Genomic DNA, 23,097 nt, shown 5'->3' on the forward strand with positions numbered 1-23,097 from the left:
GATTCCTCACCTTTAATCATGTGGTGGCCGCCTAACTTATTGCTTCCCAAGCAATAGAATTGTGGCCGAAAATCATATGAATTAGTGATTAGGTTATTAGGTTAATTTTATATATATAGTGTGTTTATTTCTAAACCTAATTGGTTTAGGGTTAATTGGTTAATTACAAAACTAATCCAATCTTAATCTAATTACATAAATAAATACCAATAGTATTTATTCTATGCAATTAATTATGATTAGATTAAATTTAATTACCCCAATTAAATAAACAACACTAATTAATAAATTGACGTATCAAGTAATTAATTATTCACCGAATGCAATTTCATTAATTTACAAATTAATTAATTACATTCCCCAAATTAATTAATCAATTAAATACTCAACTCCTAAAACCATTAATTAATTACATTGATACAAAGTATCAATTAATTAACCACTAATTAATTACTTTGACATTTTATTGTCATCAATTAATAAATTCTATCTCTCCAATGTACCGTTCTATAAGTTCTAACTCAGATGTTCGATGTGCACGATCCTATGGGCCTATCCTTAGCTAGCATGCTTAAACAAGTCATGTTCTCAAATCTCCAATATCAAAATATTAAAAAAAAATCAATTCATTTCAAAAAATCAATTAGCAAAAGAGTATATACCATAATCAATTAGCTAGTGATCGGGTTCCGGTACCAATCTAGTTGGGACAAGATCGGTTCCCTTTTCCCTGATTTTCCTACCTTTACTTAAAAAAATCTGTTTAGTAGAATCATATAGTTTTGTTTTTTTATAAAAGAATATATTATTCCATCATAAAAAACTGAAGGAAGATAAATAAACTTCCATATGGATTCAAACTAGAACTGGTATAAAATCTACAAAGAGAATCAAACTATTTTTATAAAAGGAAATTATACCTTAAATGAAATTCTAAAACTTCTTAGAAACCAAAAGCCACCCATTCGCAATTCAATTTTCATCATTAAAACCCTTCAGGATAAATGGATATATACGAAACAAATGCACACACGGACTATAAGTTAATTCCACTCATGTTAAACTCGACAAGAGCAAATGAATACATCATAACATTAGGTTATCTATATGGCTTAAAATTTCTTATTGATTACTGGGACTTTTAAGTCCTAGGACTAGAATACAACATAACATTAATTAAAAGGTTAATCACAAAATTGGAGCTATTTGAAAGTTCATTTACATATTAGGACTAGTTGTCTCACTTCTTACCAATCTAGACACTTGATTTGGACCAAAATACCCTCACTTTCACTTTCTTCTCTTTTTCCTCATATTCACTTCTCTTCCATCGAAGTCCTCCTCCAAAAATCAAAAGCTCCATCGAAGTCCTCTCACGAAATCGGAGTCCACCGTCGAAGCTCCATATCCAAATCGACCCCTCCGTTTCGAATCGCTATCGAAGTCAGAAGCTATTCGAAACCTAGGATCACATGCAATAAATATTCCCAAAAACGGAATCGTCTTGGAAGTCGGAAGCTCTTGTAGTATATTTATTGGAGAAGCCAATTTTCTTTCCTGCTATTCGCAGTACCATTTTAACTTCTCACATAAGTTGTTTCTTTTTTTTTTCTTTTTTTTTTTTTGGTTCTAATCTCTTCTCAAATCTGGTTTCATCCTTGCGTTGTCGAGTTGCATATATAACGCGACATCATATATAAATTATTCGTTGTCGCATTGTGTCACGTTTTCATATAACGCAACAGGCGTTATATGAAAACGTGACATAATGCGACAATAATTATGTTAGCTGTCGCGAACGCGACATAACGCGACAAAGAATAGTTTATATATGATGTCATGTTATATATACAACGCGACAACACGACAGCTGCCGGAGTTGCTCTCAGTACCGATTGGAGAATGAACCGCCTCCTAATCGTTTCAGAATTTCTGTTGAAGATGCAAGAAAAGTTTTGAGATTAACTCAGATTGTGAAGTTGAAAGAAGATGCGAGAAAAGTTTTGAGGTTAACATCATCATGAAATTTGAGTTGGATTATCAAGGTGAAGAAATGAAGAAGATGAGAGCATTTTTGTCCAAGTGTAGTGAAAGTTTTTAGATTTGTAAGATGTTGAACAACTAGGCCTAATATGTAAATGGGCTTTCAAAATAGGTCAGATTTGTAATTTTCCCAATAATTAAACCTTGTATCAATCCCACATATAACTACTACTGTACAGCCTGATCTGATCCCCATTTACAACTCCCAAGATTAAGATTAAATAAACTCTCCAACATTGCTTCTCTTTGCAGAATCACATGTTTCTCTATTCAAAATGTCTCTATATTCTTCAGACCACAGCACTCAACTCACCATCTAATGCCAAATTGCATCACCAACTCATTGATATTAGCCTCCACCTCAGGATTCATTTCTTTTCAGGCTAGCTCCAGCCACTCTTGGCACAATAATAATCATATGCACAAAATACAATTCACTCAGACGGCCCTTTTCAATCAAACCAATCCAATCCAATCCTCTCTTCCGCAATAAACCACCTCAGCTAGACTTGGATTTTCTTTTCCGAAATGATGGTCTTGTTGATAACGGAAACACTATTTCCAAAAGATTCTCAAGTATACCCTTATCATACATGTTTTTCTTTGCATCAATCTCAGTATCTTCAAGTGGGGATCTCTGGAAAAAGGCTTTGCATTTGTTCATCCGAGGCTTTGCTTCACTGCTCAACCCGCTAATGCTTGCTTTAAGTGCTGCAGCACTAACTCTTGCTTCCCTCACTTTCCTTTGCCAGCTTATGTACTCTTGCCACTTGAATGTCTATAATTGCACACCAACAAAAACTAATTAAGCATCTCAGTTTTGATAAACTAATAATAGTAAAGCAAAACACATCACAAATGACAAAACCATCTAAAAGAATTACCAAAAATTCAAGCAACACCATGGAATCAATCATGGAAACAGCACAACTTCTCATTATTTCATTCTTCATGATAAATGGGGAACAATTTATTGCATAAAACTAAAAACCACCCCTCTAGAAAATAGAAATGAAATTGGCACTTCATGAAAAAGCAATAATTCTTGGCAAAGACTGACCAAGTGAATTTGGTAAGTCATCGTTAGATCTAAGCTCATTAAAATCTTGTGGTGGAGATTAAAAGCATCGTAAGTCTTAGATTCATACCTCCTAGATCTAACGGTGACTGACCAAATTTACTTGGTCAGTGACTGACCAGGTAAAAACCACCGTTCACTTAATTAGTAGTAGTCAACTTCTATTTGATCATTTGTGCACAGGAAATCACCTACGACTTGCTGACAAATTATTAGAAAAGCAATCAGAAAATATTAAGATTCATTCTTCTGCCGGGGTTGAAAACAAATACATATGCAAAATCATTCTCATGTCAGCTATAGTCTCACATCCCAAGTTCAGTTGAGTAAATGAAAGTTAGAGGGTAGAGGTAGATGGAAGAAGACGCTGGCCTTTTCTGTGTATCAGATGCTTTTCTAATTCAATTAAACATTTTCCAGACTTCTAGTATACACAGGAAACAGGTCCCAACACCGAGGAGACTAGGGAATGGAACAAGACATTTTAGTCAAAAACTAAAGCTGTTGCAGTGTTGTTGTAATGTACAACAATCACAAATAGGTTAAAAGGAAATATATTTTCCTATGCTTAGGCAGTGAAGTGCTTTAGTCATTAAGGTTTTTAGTTTACTTATATCAAAACAGTAATAGCAGTTGCCTTAGTGTTTATTTTTCCTATTAGGAAGTAGTGATTTATTTGAATTTACTTGTAGTTTTCCTAAATAGAACTCTTTCCTGTTGTAATCTCTTGGTGTCTCCTATAAGAGATAGCATCTTTAAATAAAAGTTTATCATGAATTTTCAGTCAAAAATAAGAATAAGGGGCGTTTGGTGACCTCTTACACATCACCATTGAGCTTCAAGGCTAGGTTCCACGAAGGACAAGAAAAACAAGGAAGATCAACGGGTTTTTCTTGTGAATTGACCTGTGACGATATCCTATTCGTGGAACCATAACATGCAGAACTCATTTAAACTGACCAATTCAGGAAAGTACCCTATACATTCTGGAAAGTCGAAATTTATTTCCACTAGGTGGATGCGTATACCTGTTGTGCCACATTTCTTATTCCTCTTTCCTTTTCTCCGCATAATGGAGAAAATGAACACTAAGTATCCCCTGCTATATTTGTAGTTTAACTTATTTATCTTTATTTCCCTTTTCTATACTGCAAAAGGGAGAGCTAATTGCAGCAATGGGGTCTATGGTTTCAAATTAGAATGCTCATGTGCCATTACTCATCAACTGACTCCATGCTAATCTTATTTCCAAAAAGGAGAAAAACACAAAACAAAGCGCAGAATTGTAAGGCGAGCAAAGGAAACCTCATTTGTTGTGGTGTTCGTGAGACAAAGGTTAGCATGGTATACAAAGAATCCTGCCAATAAGAGAGATACTACGGCAAGAAACACCAAAAGAAGAATTTGAGTGTTATATGCACCCAGCAGCCACTGCAAACCACAAAATACAATTAATCATAAGGGTAAATGAAAAAGTATAGACAAAATGTCAGAAGAAAGATAACGAAAAATCACTATTCCCCCACCTGTACAACATGCGGAGCTAAACTACGGAATGAATTTCCAACACCATAATAAACTGCAAATAATGAACAGACATGTCATCACAATCATAAATAAAAACAGTCATCAACTAGAGTTTTCACATGGGAACTGATTTTACCGGTCAGAATATATGCAATCTTCAATTCTTTGAATCGTCCTGCAAGAATCAATCCTATGGCAATTGTGCCATACAAACAAAGAAGAAAATGCCTGCAAAAGATTAACAAGATATCTAAATTATTTTAATAATGATGAAGAAATGGAAAATTGAAAATAAATGCAACTGATTGCAATAAATGTCAAACAAAGTTGTGAAGTGCAACAATATAGTTTGCTAATGAATCATATATACTTACCATAAAAGAAAAGCCAAGAAGTATCGGGTATTTTTCTCTCCTATACAATTATTCTGCAATAAAAAGACGCAATGGAGGAACTGAAATTTGATTTGTTTTAGAAACACAAAACTACAAATGAATTAGCTAATCATAAAATGGCCAAAAACATGAATTAAACAAAAAAGGGGTGACAGAAGAGTACAAACCATCCATCCACAATGATGGTCAAACCGTGCAACACATCGGTTGCATATGCTGCAGTGCTTGGACCTAGCAGGTCTACATCAAGGTGAAAAATTCCATCTTAAAAGTATGAAAATAAAAAACTCAACCAAATACAATTAAAGTACATACTTCGGTATTTTACATGTAGAACATTCTTTCTTTGTGAAGATTATATTGTCATATGGATAGGCAGAGAGATATTCTAAAACATTTTCAGGCTTCACAGTTCCTGGATCAGAGAAGCTAGTCAATATAAAGAGTAGAACACCAACACCAACTGCCAACAAGCTTGTGTACCTGCGAAAGCAAAGAATGTCCATTCTAATTAGATGCCTCATGCAACAGGAATTCTTTTGCAGCAGAATTTTGATGTCGATAATTGTGTAGGTACCTGTGAACTTCACTTAAATAATATCCAGGAAGATAGCTAAAGGATGATGTTGCGATGAAGTAATAAGTTCCTCCTACAATAGCCAAATATATGACCTGAATTCAAATAGAGATTTTTAAGTGCCAGTTGGAACCCTCATAGATAGAAAAATTGAAGCGCATTTTCATCTCAGAAGCTATCAAATGAAAAATTTATATCTTCTCACTGCAAAACCGTGCTGAGCAGTGAGCATAAAATCAAGAAAGTACTAAAAGAGCAGAACACTCAATTAATCCAATTGAACCCACAACTAACTATCCCACCCTAAAAGGTTCTCCTTTTACTTCATGATCAAAAATTCAAAACTCATGTAAAGAGAAATATGGAATTTTGATGGGAATACCTGTAAGATAGGATTAGGGCGATCGCAGCAGAAATTCTCAATGGAGAGAATGAAATTCGTGCCCTTACTTCCAAAAACGGCACCTACAAAGCGTCTGATCAAAAGCGCCAATCAAATTTCCAAAACAACAAAAAGACATCTAGACGAAATCACCGAAACAAAAAACTAACTAAACGTCAGATAAACAGAGAGAAAAGGGGAAGGAAGGGAGTACAGGAAATAATCGTAGGCGCCGAAGGTGAGGAAGTAATGGATACGCTCGATAGGAGTGCCTTGAAAGATGGGCCATTGCCCGCAGAGGAACGAGATCACCACTAACAATGTAATCAGTCCATGGCAGACCAGAACCCACTGAACCTCCATCCTTACTGCAGAGGGAGAAGAAAGCTTGACGAAGTAGCGTTGGCCTGCGTTTGGAATTTGGCAAAGCTTTTGACTTTACCCCTGTTTCAAAAGAACTCTAGGCAATAACCTACTGCCTCCATAGTTCTTTTTTATTTTATTTTATTTTCTTTATAAAATTTCGTTTTGATATATGCAGCACTTAGGGTCATAATATTCTTTTGTATTTTCAAGATGTTTATTTATTATGCATTGAATTTTTAAATACACCAAAATTCATTTAATGCAATCATAAATTCTTTTATATTTTCTATATTTGCATTAATTTTTTATTTTTTAAAAAGATGTCTACATTTATTATTTCAACAGATTATTTGTAACTGTGTTATTTCGACAAGTTATTTGTAATTTCGACAGGTTATTTATAATAGTAACAGAATAAAAGTTACAAATAACCTGTCGAAATAACACAGTTACAAATAACCTGTCAAAATGATAATGTTTGTATCTGCATACAGTTAATTGTATTTTGACGGGTTATATACAGTTTTTTTTTTGTGTAACTTTTATCTGTCAGACTTAAACATTATCATTTCGATAGATTATTTGTAACTGTGTTATTTCGACAGGTTATTTGTAACTTTTATTCTGTTAATAACACAGTTACAAATAACCCGTTGAAATAATAAATGCAGACATCTTTTTAAAAAATAAAAAATTAATACAAATATAGAAAATATAAAAGAATTTATGATTGCATTAAATGAATTTTGATGTATTTAAAAGTTCAATGCATAATAAATAAACATCTTGAAAATATAAAAGAATATTCTATTTATATTTAATGCTTATATGCAGTCCAAAGGGCTGCATATATCAAAACCGAAAAAAAAAAAAAAAAATCCACATAAATCTGATTTAAATCCGTTATAAAATCTACATAGAGGAAAAAGAAGTCCATAAACAGAAACAAAATTCCTGAAAGAAAAATAACCAATCACTTATCTGTGTTTTATAGTTAGAAAGTAACATTTGTTAAATTTTGGTTTGCTATTATTTGTTGTTTGATGACTAAAAAGTGAGCTTTTTAATGTTTAAGTGTGTGAATTTATCTTTTAAAAAAAACGTGTGAACTTATATTATTTTATTTATTAAACTGGTTATTAATTTATTTGATAATTATTTATTTACGAGCAAAACAAACAAGTAATGCTCGCGAGTAAAATAAATGAAAACTGCTAAGGAGCAAAAACGAGCTGCTCGTGAATAAGATAAACGAGCTGGCTCGTGAGCAAACGAGCTCATGTTCGAGTCGAGCTTGAACATAATTTTAAGCTCGAATCGAGCTTGAAGCTCGGCTCGAACTCGTTAATATTATATCGAGCGGAACCCGAACAGGCAAAAGCTCGGGTCATTTATAGTCCTGGCCCACAACAAGGTTCTTCAGTCGTCATTTGAAAGAGAAGACTTCGAAAATGAAGAATTGACAGAAGATTCAAGAGAAACAATGGATCTAATCGACAGTTTGAGAATGAAGAACTTGACAAGAATTATATAATAGGGTCTATCCAAACGATGAGCTTTCATTGGTCAATTTTTTTACCACGTGGATCACTCATAAGTTTAAATAAGGCTTCATATATTATTTGTGTCTTGAACTTGTCTAAAAAGCTTAATTGTCTCCTGAACTTTCAAAGTATCTCGATGGTCTCATCAACTTACTTAAAATATTCTGATAATCCTCCTCAACTTGCTTAAAAGGTAATCAGTTAATCACTTGGTTGCAAAAAAAAACAAAAGTTGCATGAAGAAGATATGTTGCACACGCGTTAGAATGTTATTACATAATTCATAGAATAGATTAAAACATATTACAAAGGAAGTTCTTACTTGCCTCTAAGGCGCGTGCAACACATCTTCTACATGTGACTTTTTTTTCTTTTTTGCAATTGAGTGATTAATTGATTGTATTTTAAGCAAGTTTAGGAGGGCAATCTGAATATTGTATGTCAGTTAAGAGCGCTATCAAGACATTTTAAAAGTTAAAAAAGCCAAACAATCACTTTCCTGATCTAGATCCAGCGCCGCCCCTTCGGCGACCTCCCCTTCGGTGACGACGACCTCCTTACATGCCTCCTCTGCTCCTCCTGTCGCAGTCGAAGGCATTTTCTCTAGATCTAGGGCGTAATTTTTTTCCAGGAGATTTTCTTTGGGTCCGTCGATCTCGTCGTCTCTCTTCCTCTCCTCCTTTCTCTCTCCACCTGCGGTCTTTCTCGTTATCTCTCTTCCGATCTCATCGTCTGTCTCGACGGCGTTGAGATCTGGAATCTTTGTCCACTGGCGGTGGTGTTTCGGTTTTCGTCCAATATAGTTTTGAATGGATTAAATTGAAATCTGATTAAATTCGGTTTTCATCCAATACTTTTTTTGAAAGGATTAATGAAATCTGATTAAAATTTTAAGTGGATCTAATTGTGTTATTAACATCTGTATATAATTATTTGCCAAAATTTGGATACCTAGAATTTGCGAGGCTAGGGTTTGTGCGGCTTCCTAGGGTTTCATCTGAGGTGAGTCTGGTGCATGGTTGGTTGTTTGGTCGGCTCTCGCAGATCTGATGGAGATGGATTGCTCTATTGCTCATCTTTTTTCTAGATCCTCTTTTTTGAAGCATGCTTCACTTGGGTCTCGTGATGCTGCGATTTGTCCTCCTTCGAGACCCGGGCCCTCTGCTGGGCCTAGGTCCTATGCAGCTACTCTTGTTGGTGCTGCTCCTTATGCGGCTATTTCTCCTGAAGAAGGCGGCTTTAAAGCCGTCAAAATTCAGAAGGATATTTACAATGAAAGGCTCAATCTTTGTAAGCATTCTATTATCGGGCGTATCACTCTTGCTAAAGAGGAATCTCCTTAGAAGCATCCAGACTTGAAGGCCAAACTTTCATCTATTTGGGGTTGTTCTCCTAATTGGAAATTGATTTCTCTCGGTAGAGGTTTTTACCACATCATTCTTTCATCTGCAGAGGCTCTCCAATCTGTTTGGAGTCGTGGTGCCATTGCTCTTAGGCCTGGGATTATGTGTTTCATTCCTTGGAGCCCGGGGTTTAATCCGGACTCTCACAAATCCACATCTGCTCAAGTCTGGGTCCAGTTCTACAATCTTCCTTGGGAATTCTGGGATAAGCGGATCATGGCAAGCATTGAAAGGGCGATTGGGGTGCCCCTTCCTTTTGACAAGAATACTGTGGATGGTGAAATGGGTCATTATGCTCGGATCTTGATTGATGTGGAGCTTTCTAAGGAAATTCAATACAAACTAAGGGTGGATACTGACACCTCTATGCATTGGATTTTCCTTGAATATGAAAGGCTTCTTGACTTATGCTACATTTGTCATTCCATTGGTCATTCTGCTGGAGCTTGTAGAAGGAACCTTCGTCGTGAAGAACATGTTGATATAAAGCAAAGAAATGGGAAGCAAAAGATGGGATCTCCCGAGCCCCGAGGTAGGTCTGTTACTCGGATTTGGAAACAGAAGCCAGGAGTTCATATTATTACTGGTGAATCCTCTAAAGAGGCTCCTGAGAAAGGAGAGTCTGACAAACCTAATAACTGTGATTTGCAGATGGTACTTCATAGTTCAGTCAAGATTAGTGAGTCGGTTCTTGATTCTGATTCTGGCACGGCCCCCGCCTCTCCTTCTCTTGGCTTTCAATCTTATCAACTTGATAAAGAGCTGAGAATCTTGGGTTGGCAAACCTCTCATCCCAATCGCCAGGCTTCTGAATTTCCTACTTTGCAAATCATGGAGAATTCAAAAAACAGTGATAGTTTGCAGGTGGTTAATGAACCAGAGGAAAAGACTTGGTCAAAAGTCCAAAAAAGAAAGAAGCCCAAAGATAACATCATTCCCCTCGAGGTCAGTGGTAAACGGCATAGCAAGCCGCCTTTGCGGTTTCAATGATTGTGTTATTTTGGAATTGTAGGGGCATCAGTAATGATCGCACTCAACGAGCCCTGAAACTTCTGTGCCAACAACATCGTCCTGATTTTTTATGTCTTGCAGAACCTCTTATTTGTTTTAGTGACACTTCTGATCGGTTTTGGAGATCTCTGGGTCTTTCTCTCTTTGCCTGGACTGATAAGGATTCACCGACTCTTTGGCTTCTTTCTAGGGATTCTTCTTCTCTTTCTCTTCATTCTTCTCATGTCCAACATGTTACTATTCAACACCAGTTGGATGGTAAGTCTTTTCTGCTTTCTTTTGTCTATGGTAGTAACCTGGCTTCGAAAAGAAAGGAGTTGTGGTCTTCTCTTTATAGTTGTGCCTTTCCACATAATAATTGGTTGGTGTTTGGGGATTTCAATGTTATTACAGGCTCTCATGAGAAACTTGGTTCTCCTCCTGATGCTGGATCCTGTAGGGAATTCAGGAATTTTATTGATGATTGTGATCTTATTGATATTGATACTTTGGGTCAGAGGTTTACTTGGTCCAATGGTCGGCATGGGGCGGCTCATGTTGAATGTCGTCTGGATAGAGCTTTGGTGTCCGAGGGCTTTTTAGATTCTTGGGACTCTATCTCTTGCACGGCTTTGGCAAGGTATAGTTCTGATCATTGCCCGATGCTCCTTCAATGCAGATTTGGGGAACCAATGATTGCTAGGTTCAGATTCCATGCCATGTGGACCACTAATGATTCTTTAAAGGGGGTAATTGCTAATCACTGGACAACATCCCACATGTCTCTCCCTCCTGCACAACTATTATGTCATAAACTTCGCACTCTTAGGCCTATTCTCAGAGATTAGAATAAAAACGTGTTTGGCAGAATTGATTCTAATATCCATCTGGCAGAAGTTCATCTTGCCGATATTCAAAAGCAAATTTCAGAGCAAGGAGATTCTCCGGAGCCGAGGCCCGAAGATTGGCATTCCATGGCTGTCATTTTATATGTATATGGTTACAATTATTTGCGTAGTCCTGCTTCTGCCACCTGCTCCAACTTGGATTTACAACTTCTTCGGCAGGAGATGATGTACAGAGAGCAAAGCCATGTTAAGTGGCTTAAAGAGGGGGATAGGAACACTAGTTTTTTCCAAAGATCTGCTAAAGTTAGAAAGACTTGGGCTGACATTCATCATTTAAGAATCGGCGATGGGGGGTCCCACTTCTGACACTGTAAGATTAGCTGATCATGTTATTGGGTATTTCTCTAATCTCTTTCATAGTTCTAGGGAGCATATTGATCTTTCTCCAATTAATGAGGTAATTCCAAACTTAGTAACTTCTTTAGAGAATGAAGAATTAATTTCTAATCCTTCCATTGAAGTTATTAAAAATACGGTCTTTTCCATGGATCCTGACAGTGCACCTGGTCCTAATGGTTTTGGGGGAACTTTTTATCGTTTCTTTTGGGATATTATAGAGGAGGATGTTTGCAATATGGTTCAGTCTTTCTTTGATCATGGTTGCATCCTGTCTGGCTTAAACTCTAGTATTATGGCTCTAATTCCTAAAGTTGCTGAAGCTGACAGAATAAAGAATTTTCGTCCAATTGTAATGAGTAACTTTAGTTTCAAAATCATCTCAAAAATTCTTGCAGATCGACTTGCAGTTATTACAGCAAGGATTGTTTCTCCCAACCAGTATGGTTTCTTTAAAGGTAGAAGCATTCACTAGTGCATTGCCTTAGCTTCTGAGGGAATTAATATGCTTGAAAGAAAACGTTTTGGTGGTCACATGGCCTTAAAAATTGATATTCGTAAGGCTTTTGATACTTTAGATTGGAACTTTCTCTTGGTTGTATTGGACTCTTTTGGTTTTTCTCTCACTTTCAGAGATTGGATCCTAAACATTCTGGCATCTGCTCGTATTTCTGTGATGATTAACGGCTCTCTAAAGGGTTACTTTTCTTATTCTAGAGGGGTTAGACAAGGGGACCCCCTCTCTCCTCTTATGTTTGACATTGCTGAGGACTTTTTCTCTCGTTGGCTTGCCAAGATGGTGAGGGATGGTATTTATTCTCCTATGTATTATTCTGGTGGAAATTATTTTCCCTCTCACCTTCTTTTTGCTGATGACATGCTCATTTTTGGAGTGGCATCCTTGAGCAATTTGCATGCACTCAAGAATTTCTTCATGCTATATGGACAGATCTCCGGTCAGCAGGTTAGTTGGGACAAATCTGCTATCTTTTTTGGTTCTCAAGTGAGTCCTCCAAGGAGGGTTCGTCTTGCTCAATATCTTGGCATCCGTCTAGAGTCTCTCCCATTCAGTTACTTAGGAGTCCCTCTATTTAAAGGAGCTCCAAGAGCTTGTTATCTCAGCAGTCTTGCAGACAAATTTCTCTCTCAATTTAGCAAGTGGAAAGGTAGATCTCTCTCCTTTGCAGGGCGTTTAACTCTAATTAAATCTGCTATTACTGGTTCTCTGGTTCACTCATTCTTGATCTATAAGTGGCCAGTGGATTTGTTGAATAAGCTCAATAGAAGTGTTAGGAATTTCCTTTGGACGGGTTGTGTTGACCAGAGGAAGTCAATCACAGTTCCCTGGAAAACTTGTTGCAAAAGTTTGGAGGATGGAGGTTTGGACATTAAGGACTTTAGGATCTTTAACCAGGCTCTCTTGGGTAAGATGTGTTGGGAATTAATTCAAGGCACCAGTCTTGCTATTTCTCTAATGAAGTCTAGATTTCTGACTGTCTCTGGTTTGCCTAAAGCTTCAATTGCTCCGTCCTCGATTTGGTCTTCTTGTAAGTTTGTTTATTCATCCATTTGGGACCAGACCTTTTGGTGGATTGGTCTGTCTTCAAAGCTCAATTTCTGGACTGATAGGTGGATCATTCTATTGGTGGCGGACAGATTGGGTCTTGATCATCGGGATAAGCGTTCACGCTTTAATTATGTTAATGATTTTTTGGTTAACTCAGAGTGGCTTGACTTAGGCACTATTCCTTTGGTTGTTCAAGACAGTATTCGATCTATTCACAGGGGTAGAGATAATCTTGATTTATGTGCTTGGCAGCCCTCTACGAAGGGTGTTTTCTCTGCCAAAGAGTACTATTCGATTATGAGTCCTAGTTCCTCTTCGGTGGACTGGTATAAATTTGTTTGGAATGCTCACACTCCCCCTTCTCGTTCCTTCACTTTCTGGAGAGTTTTGCATGGCCGGGTTCCGACTCACGACCTCTTACAGCATCTTGGATTCTCCTTTGCCTCTCGTTGTGTTCTATGTGGTAGGGATGCTAAGTCCATTAACCACCTATTCATTAGCTGTTCTTTTGCAGATTCTCTTTGGAGGGCCCTTGAGTTTCACTTTGACTGCTCTTTGCCTCGTTATTCACAATTCATCCACTTCTTCAGCTCTCTTCGTAGCATTCATTTTGGCTCACAGGTGTCGATGATCTGGCGTGTTGCCGCTGTCACTTGCATCTAGTTAATCTTGCATTGCATGAATGAAGCAATCTTTAAAGAAGTTTCTCCTTCTATTCAGCACTCGAAGATCACCCTTTTTCGAATGATTCGAGAGTCCTTTGCCACTTCTAAAGGTTTTTGCTCTTCACGGAGAGATGGTGTTATCTTATCCCGTCTTCTGGCTTCTCCTAGGCCGCCTCCGGCTCCCAACATTATTCCAGTCCATTGGCTTAAACCTCCTCCGGGCTGGGTTAAAGTCAATGTGGACGGCTCGGCTTTTGGCACTCCAGGCGAGGCAGGAGCGGGAGGTATTTTTCGCAACTATCGTGGATTTCCCAAAGGTTGTTTTGCTTTTTCTACCCCTCATTCTTTTGCTTATATGGCTGAATTGAGAGCCGCTATTTTTGCAATTGAACTTGCTTGGGAGAAAAATTGGCATCAGCTTTGGGTTGAGTCAAACTCAATGTACGTTGTTAATCTGCTTAGACATCATTCCATGGATGTTCCTTGGAGTATTCGTCAAGAATGGTTGCATTGTCTCAGTATTTGCTCTAGGATGAATATTCTTTTTTCACACATCTTTAGGGAAGGAAATAGAGTTGCTGATGCACTGGCAAAGTTTGGAGTCTCTTCCTCAGTGATCAATTGGTGGCCTTCAGCTCCTGCTTTTTGCCACAGGTTTATCAATGATGACATTTGTAGTATTTCTCACTTGCATTTTTCTTGACTTTCCTAAGCTTTTCTCCTCCCCCCTTCTTTTTGTTTGTTCTCTTTTCTTTTCTCTTGTTCAAACACTCATTTTTCGTTTATTAATATATTGCGGGTTTGTCAGTTCTTGGGCCACGGGTGCTCATCCCGCCCAAGTTCTGTCTCGTCCCAATTTCTATAAAAATAAATAAATAAATAAATACAAATGTCTATATAATATTTTACATAAAAATTAGAAAGTTTTTAAATATGAATCGTTCTAGTTTTCAAAAAAAAAAAAAGTTTAGTTTTTCGACTTAAGTATTGCATTTTTGTTTTGATTTATGTATTTTTTAAATATTTCAAGACCTATTCCCTAAGTATTATATGAGAGAGATTTTTTTTAAATTAATCAATGTAAATTTATTAATTTGAATTTATATTAATTATACTTCTTAGTTTGCATGAAAAAAAACCCTAAAATGACTTAATAATGGGACAGAGGAATGTCTCATTCTTAACATATATGCCATAATTAATGCCTTCATTAATGTGTTGTGAAACTTTATGCATACTATAAACTTTATATATACATTCTTCTATGAATATTTGATTAAGATATAAAATACGTGATCATATATGATCTTCAAATTCAAGCATTCGGTATCCATTTTGTAAAAAAAAAAATATGCTTGAATATATTGTGTATATTGTTTTCATCTATTCATTACTCTTTTAACATTAGAAGAATTTAGAATATCATAAATATACATTTACCGTATACAACAAGCTAATCCGGTATTATTATTATTATTTTTAAAAATTTCCTTAGTCACTTAAGTAGGAATTTTGAACTTTAAGATGGATCGATAAATATCATTGGAACAAGCTTTTACTTTATACATAAGCAACAGAAAATACTTTAATAAATTTACCTTAAACTCATATAAATACTTAATATAGTGAATCACAACTCTCGAATCAAATAGGTAACAACACATATAAAAGAAGGATTAGGTTTTATAAGGAAGGAAAGAAACAAAACGTAATACATATGCAAAGGATTGTCAACATGGATTTAAGTGTGATTCGTCTAATTTCTAGTTTAGGATTGTCAACGTGGATCATCTTAGTAGCGATAATTCAAATAAATATCTTATTGGCTCATTCAAACTTATTTGTTTTCTGTAAATCTGCATGTTAAGATATCTCTATATTCTCCTCCTATTCTATAGGGCTCTCTATCTCACTTAATTGTATATATATACATCTCTTTGTAAATCATAATATGCGATATATACAGAATACAATAGAATAAAATATTTCATTCAAACTTTTATCTTTTCATATACGATAACATGGTATCAGTCGGTCTCGATTCCAATCCAATTCCAGCCATCAATGGCGATGCGCCAATACTCTGTGCTCCTCTTCCTACAATTACGAGTTGTAACATTGGATATAAAATTTATATTACTCGACTTGCTTGGACTCCATAAGATATCGAATTACCTTTCAGATTTTAAAGAATACAATATTATTTGGTTGTAGTTTTTGCAATGACAATATATAAAAGTCAAAAATAGCCACTAGCACATGTTGGATTATATCTTCCACGTCTAGTATTCAGTCATGGTCAGTCATGGTCAAATGTATGTGACAGTCTCAAGAGTTACTAGCAAAAAATTATTGAAAATTATCATTTGTAACGATGATGAAAAACTATATAACTATATATAAACTGTAGTTATTATTATTTAATAAAAAGAGGGGGAAGACCCATCTGCGGGTCAATTCACACATACAAACTTCTGGATACAGATTCACGGTCTTACACAGAATTTGTTTACTGAAACAGTGGCACGGGCATTGGGAAATTTCATTAGGTCTTATGTATCTATGGACTCAAAAGCGAAATGGATAAATGAGCATAGCTATCTCCGTGTGCGAGTTAGCGTGGATATCAGACAACCATTACAAAGGGGGAAAAAAGGTAAGAAGGGCAGGAGGTTATTGGTTGAATTGTGTCTTTAAATATGAAAAATTGCCAACTATATGTTTTATATGTGGTCTAATTGGACATTTGGATAGACATTGTGAGATCTTTTTTTTTTTTTTTGTAGTAAGGAAGAGGACTTAGTGAGGGCTTGGGATGCTTCTATAAAGGCTCCCTTACGCCGTGTTAGTGTGATGGGAGGAGAAAGATGGCTAAAGGAAGAAGCTAGGCCCGAAGGAATTAGGGTATATGGCTCAAACAGAGATGCTGGTGTAAGCTGTTATGATCAGGAGGATGTGGAAGTACCTACAGTTAATCTCATGCAATCAGAAACCGGATTAGAAGTAGGAGAGGAAAGGAAAAGACGAAGGGGAGAACTTGTGGCATTTCAACCAAAACCAATTGAGACTATACAAGAGGTAACTATTCAAACCATGGAAGTTGATGATCTATCCCCAAACCAGGTAAATGATAATAATAATAAAGCTTGTGAGAAAGAACAGAGAAATCCGAAAGAACAAGATAAAGCTAAAAAGCAAACAGGAAAGGCAGGCCAAATGGTCTGCCCAGAGCAATGAAAATCTTTAGTTGGAACTGCCAAGGTCTGGGCAACACTAGGACAGTTCCCATTTTGTGTGAGCTCATCAAAGCTCATAGGCCTGATGTTATTTTCTTGTATGAAACTCTGGTTCGTCAATCTCGCATTGAAGCTATCAGGGTACGCATTGGTTTTGAAGGATGTTTTGTTGTTGATAGAATTGGGAGAAGTGGAGGAATATGTGCTTTTTGGAGGAAGGCCAATATGTGCTCCTTAAGGTCATTTTCACCAAATTACATTGATTTGACTGTAAATGACCCTAGGGATGGAGACTGGCGCCTTACTGGTTTTTATGGGTACCCGGAGAGAGCTAGACGAAGGACTTCTTAGGATTTACTAAGGAGCCTTGCTGCCGCCTCTTCTCTCCCATGGTCTATTTTGGGGGATTTTAATGATCTACTTGTTCACAGTGATAAAAAAGGGATAAATGAGCATCCAGAATGGTGTTACAAAGGATTTAGAGATACTCTGACTGATTGTGGCCTTACTAATATTCCGCTATAAGGTTATTCGTATACATGGGTACGACACAGAGGTAAACCAAATGAAGTTCAAGAGAAGCTAGATTGAAGTCTCTGTACAGAAGCGTGGGGGAGACGTTTTCCTGGTAATTTTTGTGTTAATTCTATTGCTCCCACTTCAGATCACTCCCCAATAATTTTGCATACGTCAACCAACTTAGCTATTCCGAGGCAAAAATAGTTCAGATTCGAGCAACGATGGCTAAGGGATGAGGAGATTTGGAATGTGATTAAGGAGGCATGGGGATCAGATAGGCGAACGGTACTAAGTTCACGTTTAACACATGTGGCAGAAGTGCTTATGAGATGGAGCAGAAGTAGTGATGCCAATTTTCGACAGAAAATTGAGCAATTAAAAGCAAAGTTAATACAACTACGTGATGTGGGAGGTCTAAGTAATAGTGATGAGTATGAGTCGACCCGAGCTGAGTATGTGAGAATTATGGTTCAAGAGGAAGACCACTGGAAACAGAGAGCATAAGTCTTATGGCTTCAAGAGGGAGATTTGAATACTCGTTTTTACCACTCTTTCACTAATGGAAGGCGGAAGTATAACAGTTTAACAGGGCTCAGGAATAATGCAGGAGAATGGGTTGATGATAAAGATGGGATGGGTCAGATTGCAATAAAGTATTTTGAATCGGTTTTTTCTAACAGTAATAGCGAATGGAGTGAAGTGGTAGATTTAATGCAGCCACGCATCACTGATCGGGACAATGAGCAATTACTGCGACCACTGACAAAACATGAATTCAAGAAAGCTTTATTTGATATGCATCCTGATAAGGCTCCAGGACCTGATGGATTTAATCCAGGTTTTTATCAAAAATTCTGGGATATAATTGGAGATGATATTTTCATTGCTGGGTCAACATGGTTTGATCAAGGTATGTTCCCCTCTGAGCTTAATAATACTATCATTACTCTCATTCCAAAGTGTGAGAATCCTGTTATTATGACTGAACTTCGTCCAATAGCACTGTGTAATGTTATTCTAAGAATTTTCTCCAAAGTATTAGCAAATAGATTAAAAATGCTTTTGCCTGGGATTATCTCTGAAAATCAATCTGCTTTTATTAAAGGGAGGTCTATTCATGACAATGTTTTGATCGCTTTTGAACTTATTCACAGCATTAACAATAATGTTGCTAAGAAAGCAGGTAGTGTGGCACTAAAAGTTGATATGAGTAAAGCATATGACAAGGTGGATTGGAATTATATAAGATAATTGATGCTAAAGTTGGGTTTTGCAGATAAATGGGTTAATTTGATAATGCATTGTGTATCTTCTGTGTAATATATGGTTAGAATAAATAATCAATTGGTTGGTCCTGTTTGCCCAAAAAGAGGACTCCGCCAAGGTGATCCACTATCACCATATCTATTTCTACTTTGTGTTGAAGGATTGACGTCATTATTGAAGGCAGCTGAGAATAGGGGGTTACTGCATGGTTGCCGAGTTAAGCGAGGGGCGCCTGCGATTTCACATTTGCTCTTTGCTGATGATGCATTCTTATTTTGTCAGGCTACCATATCTGAAATTAGAGTCTTAAAAAAATTACTCACATCATATGAAGTAGCTTCAGGGCAAGCTATAAATTTTCAAAAATCTGGAATCATGTTCAATAGAAATGTGGCAAATGACCTAGCTATGGGAATTTCTAGCATTTTGGGTATTACTAGTCCGTTGAATACGGGAAGATATCTGGGTCTTCCATTGTTGGTGGGTAGAACGAAACGAGCAATCTTTGCACACTTCAGAGACAGGTTATGGCAGCGGCTACAACGATGGAGAGGAAAAGGAATATCAAAAGCCGGTAATGCTACACTTATTCGATCAGCAGGGCAAGCCATCCCGATCTATTTCATGAGTGTATTCCTGCTCCCTATATCGACGGTGGAGGAATTACAACGAATGCTGAATTCGTTTTGGTGGGGTAATAAAAAATCAGGTGAGAGAGGACTGAATTGGATGGCATGGGAAAGATTATGTGCTCCAAAATTGTTGGGAGGATTGAGTTTTCGAAATTTTACTGCCTTTAATCTTGCTATGTTGGGAAAACAGGGATGGCGGTTATTTACCAATCCATCTTCGCTTGTTAGTAGAGTTTTCAAAGCTAAATATTATCCAAAAGGGGATTTTATGGGGGCCTCATTGGGGCATTCACCAAGCTTTATATGGCGAAGTATCTGGAGTTCTCAACTAATCATTAAAGAAGGAATCAGATGGAAAATTGGAAATGGTCAATCAATAAATGTGTGGAGTGAGAGATGGTTGCGTGATGAGGAGGATGACTATATACGAACCCCTATGGTGGAAGGGTTGGAGTATTTGAAAGTCAATGATTTGTTTATCTATAATTCCAGGGATTGGGATGAGGAGCTGTTGGAGGAAATTTTCGAGCATAGAGACATTACAGAAATTCATAAACTGTCTGTTGGTACTTCGACTAGTGAGGATCGGTTAATATGGAAATCCCATTCTTCAGGACGTTACACAGTGAAAAGTGCTTATCGACTGGCTACAACGCTGGAAGCAGGAGAGAGATTTCATGTTCAGGGAGCTTGGAAAAAATTGTGGTATGCTGAAATTCCACACAAGGTCCGACATTTTGGCTGACAACTAGCCCACAATTGTCTCCCAACACATGTGAATCTCCAAATACGCGGGCTACAGGTATGTAGTACTTGTGTAATATGTAATGAACCTTGGGAGGATGGATGGAATCTTTTTATTGAATGTACAGAAGCAATAAGAGTGTGGCAAAAGGTGGGACTTCTGGATCGAATTAATGCGGAGGCGGCGATGGCTGAGAACTTGACAGCATGGTTTCATAATATGATTAGAGCAGCATCGGAACAAATTGTGAAAACATTTTTGATGCACCTCTGGAGTTTATGGCAGGCTAGAAATACTCGTCTTTGGCAGTATGAGATTCGTACAACAGATCAAATAGTGGCTCAAGCTTGCACTGTACTTAATGATTGGTCAGAAGCAAATGCCTTGAGAAATCGGACTGGTACGGGAGAACAGCAGATCAGAAATACAGTAGCAGGAAATATTTCATTTGTTGGTTGTACGGCTTGGCACCCGCCTTCGGAAGGATTTCTCTCTTGTTGTGTTGATGCTGCATGTTTTAACGCCGATGGTCGTGCAGGGATGGGAGCAGCAGTACGAGATGCACATGGACAGTTTGTAATGGGGAGATGTGCGGGTCTATTATGTTGTCCGACAACACGAGAATGTGAGGCCGAAGCTCTATTACAGGCTATGCAATGGCTTGAAACTGATGGAATAAGGAATGTGGTTTTCGAATCTGATGCTAAACAAGTGATTGATGCAATAAATTCTACTTCTGTTGATGATTATGAATTTGAGGATAGAATTATTCAAATACGGTCGATTCTAACATCAAATGACTCTTACTCAGTCAAATGGATACGACGGCAAGCGAATGAGATGACACATGTGTTAGCACAGTCTTCTCGTTTATCCACTTGCCCTTCTTTTTTTAATTTATTACCGAGTTATATTTCTGATTCATTGTTACAATTTTGCCATGATCTGGCTTATTAATGCATTGTTTTTTTTTATTAAAAAAAAAATAAAACTAAATGAATTATTCATTAATACTTTGCGATGATTACATTAAATTATAAAACTTATATATTCATTAGAATTTCTGGACATCTATATAAAATGTAGTTTTTAAAAAGGGTAAACTACACCAATGGTACCTGAACTTTACATAGTTTACACTTTGGTACCTAGATTACATTTTGTCCCAAAAATATACCTGAAGTAACGATAACCGGACAATTTAGTATATTTTTACCGGTTATGACCGGTCAACGCGAGTTTCATGAGGTAATTACATTAATGGTACCCGAACTTTACCATAATTCACACTTCGGTACCTGAATTTTATTTTATCCTAAAAACATAACACAAGTAAATGTGACTGAAAGATTTAGTTCATTTGATCAGTTAGTGATCGGGTAACATGAACTAAACATTGGGACTCACCATACACTCAATTAACATAAAATTATAATACTGTCATTTACTAAATGACAGTATTATAATTTTATGTTAATTGAGTGTATGATTGGTCTCAATTTTTAATTTAAAATGGTCAAACTCGGGTTGATCAATCACTGATCAGTCAAATATACTAAAATATTGAGTCATCTTTACTTGAAGTGTATTTTTTTGGATAAAATGAAATCTAGGTACCAAAATGTGAATTCGGATAAAGTTCAAGTACCATCAGTGTAATTTACTCGTCAAAATCGCATTGACCGGCCATTAACTGGTAAAATATACTTAATTGTCCGGTTATCGTTACTTCGGGTATATTTTTGAGACAAAATGTAATCTAGGTACCAAAGTGTAAATTATGGTAAAGTTTAGGTACCATTTGTATAATTTACTCTTTTTAAAAAGTATTTAATAATACTAAGCGGGATAAATTAATAAATGAAAATACTTAATAAAATTTCTGAACATCTATATAATGTCGAAGGAAAAAAAAAAGTTGCATGAGTGAAAAACTAGTATGAAAATATGTTTATGTTATTTTCTAATTCTAGTTTGGTTCCAACAAAGATATATAACAGGATAAATAAAAGATCAAGGTTTAAAAGTTTGCAAGCATTATTAAATTACATTTGCATATTAATAAAAGAGATAAGGTACTAAAATAGGTCTAAGGTTTTTAGGGAAGTGTCAATTTAGACTCAACGTTTAAAATAACACTAATATAAGCTTAACGTTTACAACATAATACCAATTTAGGCTTAATGTTTACAATATAGCATCAATTCAGGCCTCACGTACGAAATAGCACCAATATAGGCTTACCGTTTACAAAATAATACGAATTTAAGCTTAACGATTACAATATATAAGCTAAACGTCATAAATTAATCATATTATATTTTTTCCCTATTAACTTTATATGTTATCTTTTATTTAGTTATATTTTCTTATTTATTATAATACAATTAATTAGTATTCTTGCCAATTAAAATCTTATATTTGTTTTTCATAAATGATTCCATAACTACTAAATTTCATTGCTCATGTAATATATGCAAACTAAAATTCAATTACTTTTAGTTTGCATATATTACATGAGCCATGGAATTTAGGAGTCATGGAATGGTTGATGAAAAACAAATATAAGGTTTTAATGAGTAAGAAAACTAATTAATTGTATTATAATAAATAAGAAAATAGAACTAAATAAAAAAATAACATATAAAGTTAATAGGGAAAGAATATAATATGGTTAATTTAATTGTGACGTTTAGCTTAAATTGTATATATATTTTGTAAAAGGTTAAACTTAAATTCGTATTATTTTGTAAACGTTAAGTCTATATTGGTGTTATTTTGTATGTAAGGTCTAAATTGATGCTATATTATAAACGTTAAGCCTAAATTGATATTATGTTATAAACGTTAAGCCTATATTATTGCTATTTTGAACGTTGAGCATAAATTGATACTTTCCCGAAAACCTAAAACCTATT

General features: G+C 36.1%; 1 protein-coding gene across 2 annotated transcripts; it reads right to left on the minus strand.

Annotated features, from left to right (window-relative positions):
* Positions 1-2,128: 2,128 nt before the first annotated feature.
* On the minus strand, positions 2,129-6,473 carry LOC136206745 (probable protein S-acyltransferase 17). Of its 2 annotated transcripts, none has more exons than XM_065997894.1 (10): positions 6,217-6,473; positions 6,003-6,096; positions 5,621-5,715; positions 5,359-5,526; positions 5,211-5,283; positions 5,023-5,075; positions 4,785-4,876; positions 4,648-4,700; positions 4,427-4,552; positions 2,129-2,821 (listed from the first exon to the last, which is right to left on the minus strand). In XM_065997894.1, exons 1-10 carry the CDS (start codon positions 6,363-6,365, stop codon positions 2,543-2,545), a joined length of 1,182 nt encoding a protein of 393 aa, XP_065853966.1. In that variant the 5' UTR covers positions 6,366-6,473; the 3' UTR covers positions 2,129-2,542. The 2 variants fall into 2 exon arrangements, with proteins under 2 accessions (XP_065853966.1, XP_065853964.1); XM_065997892.1 differs by having other exon boundaries at positions 5,359-5,522; positions 5,617-5,715.
* Between the last annotated feature and the right edge of the window lie 16,624 nt (positions 6,474-23,097).

The sequence above is a fragment of the Euphorbia lathyris genome, chromosome 9 (assembly GCF_963576675.1).
Source record: "Euphorbia lathyris chromosome 9, ddEupLath1.1, whole genome shotgun sequence".
In the NCBI taxonomy this organism is placed as follows: Eukaryota; Viridiplantae; Streptophyta; class Magnoliopsida; order Malpighiales; family Euphorbiaceae; genus Euphorbia; species Euphorbia lathyris.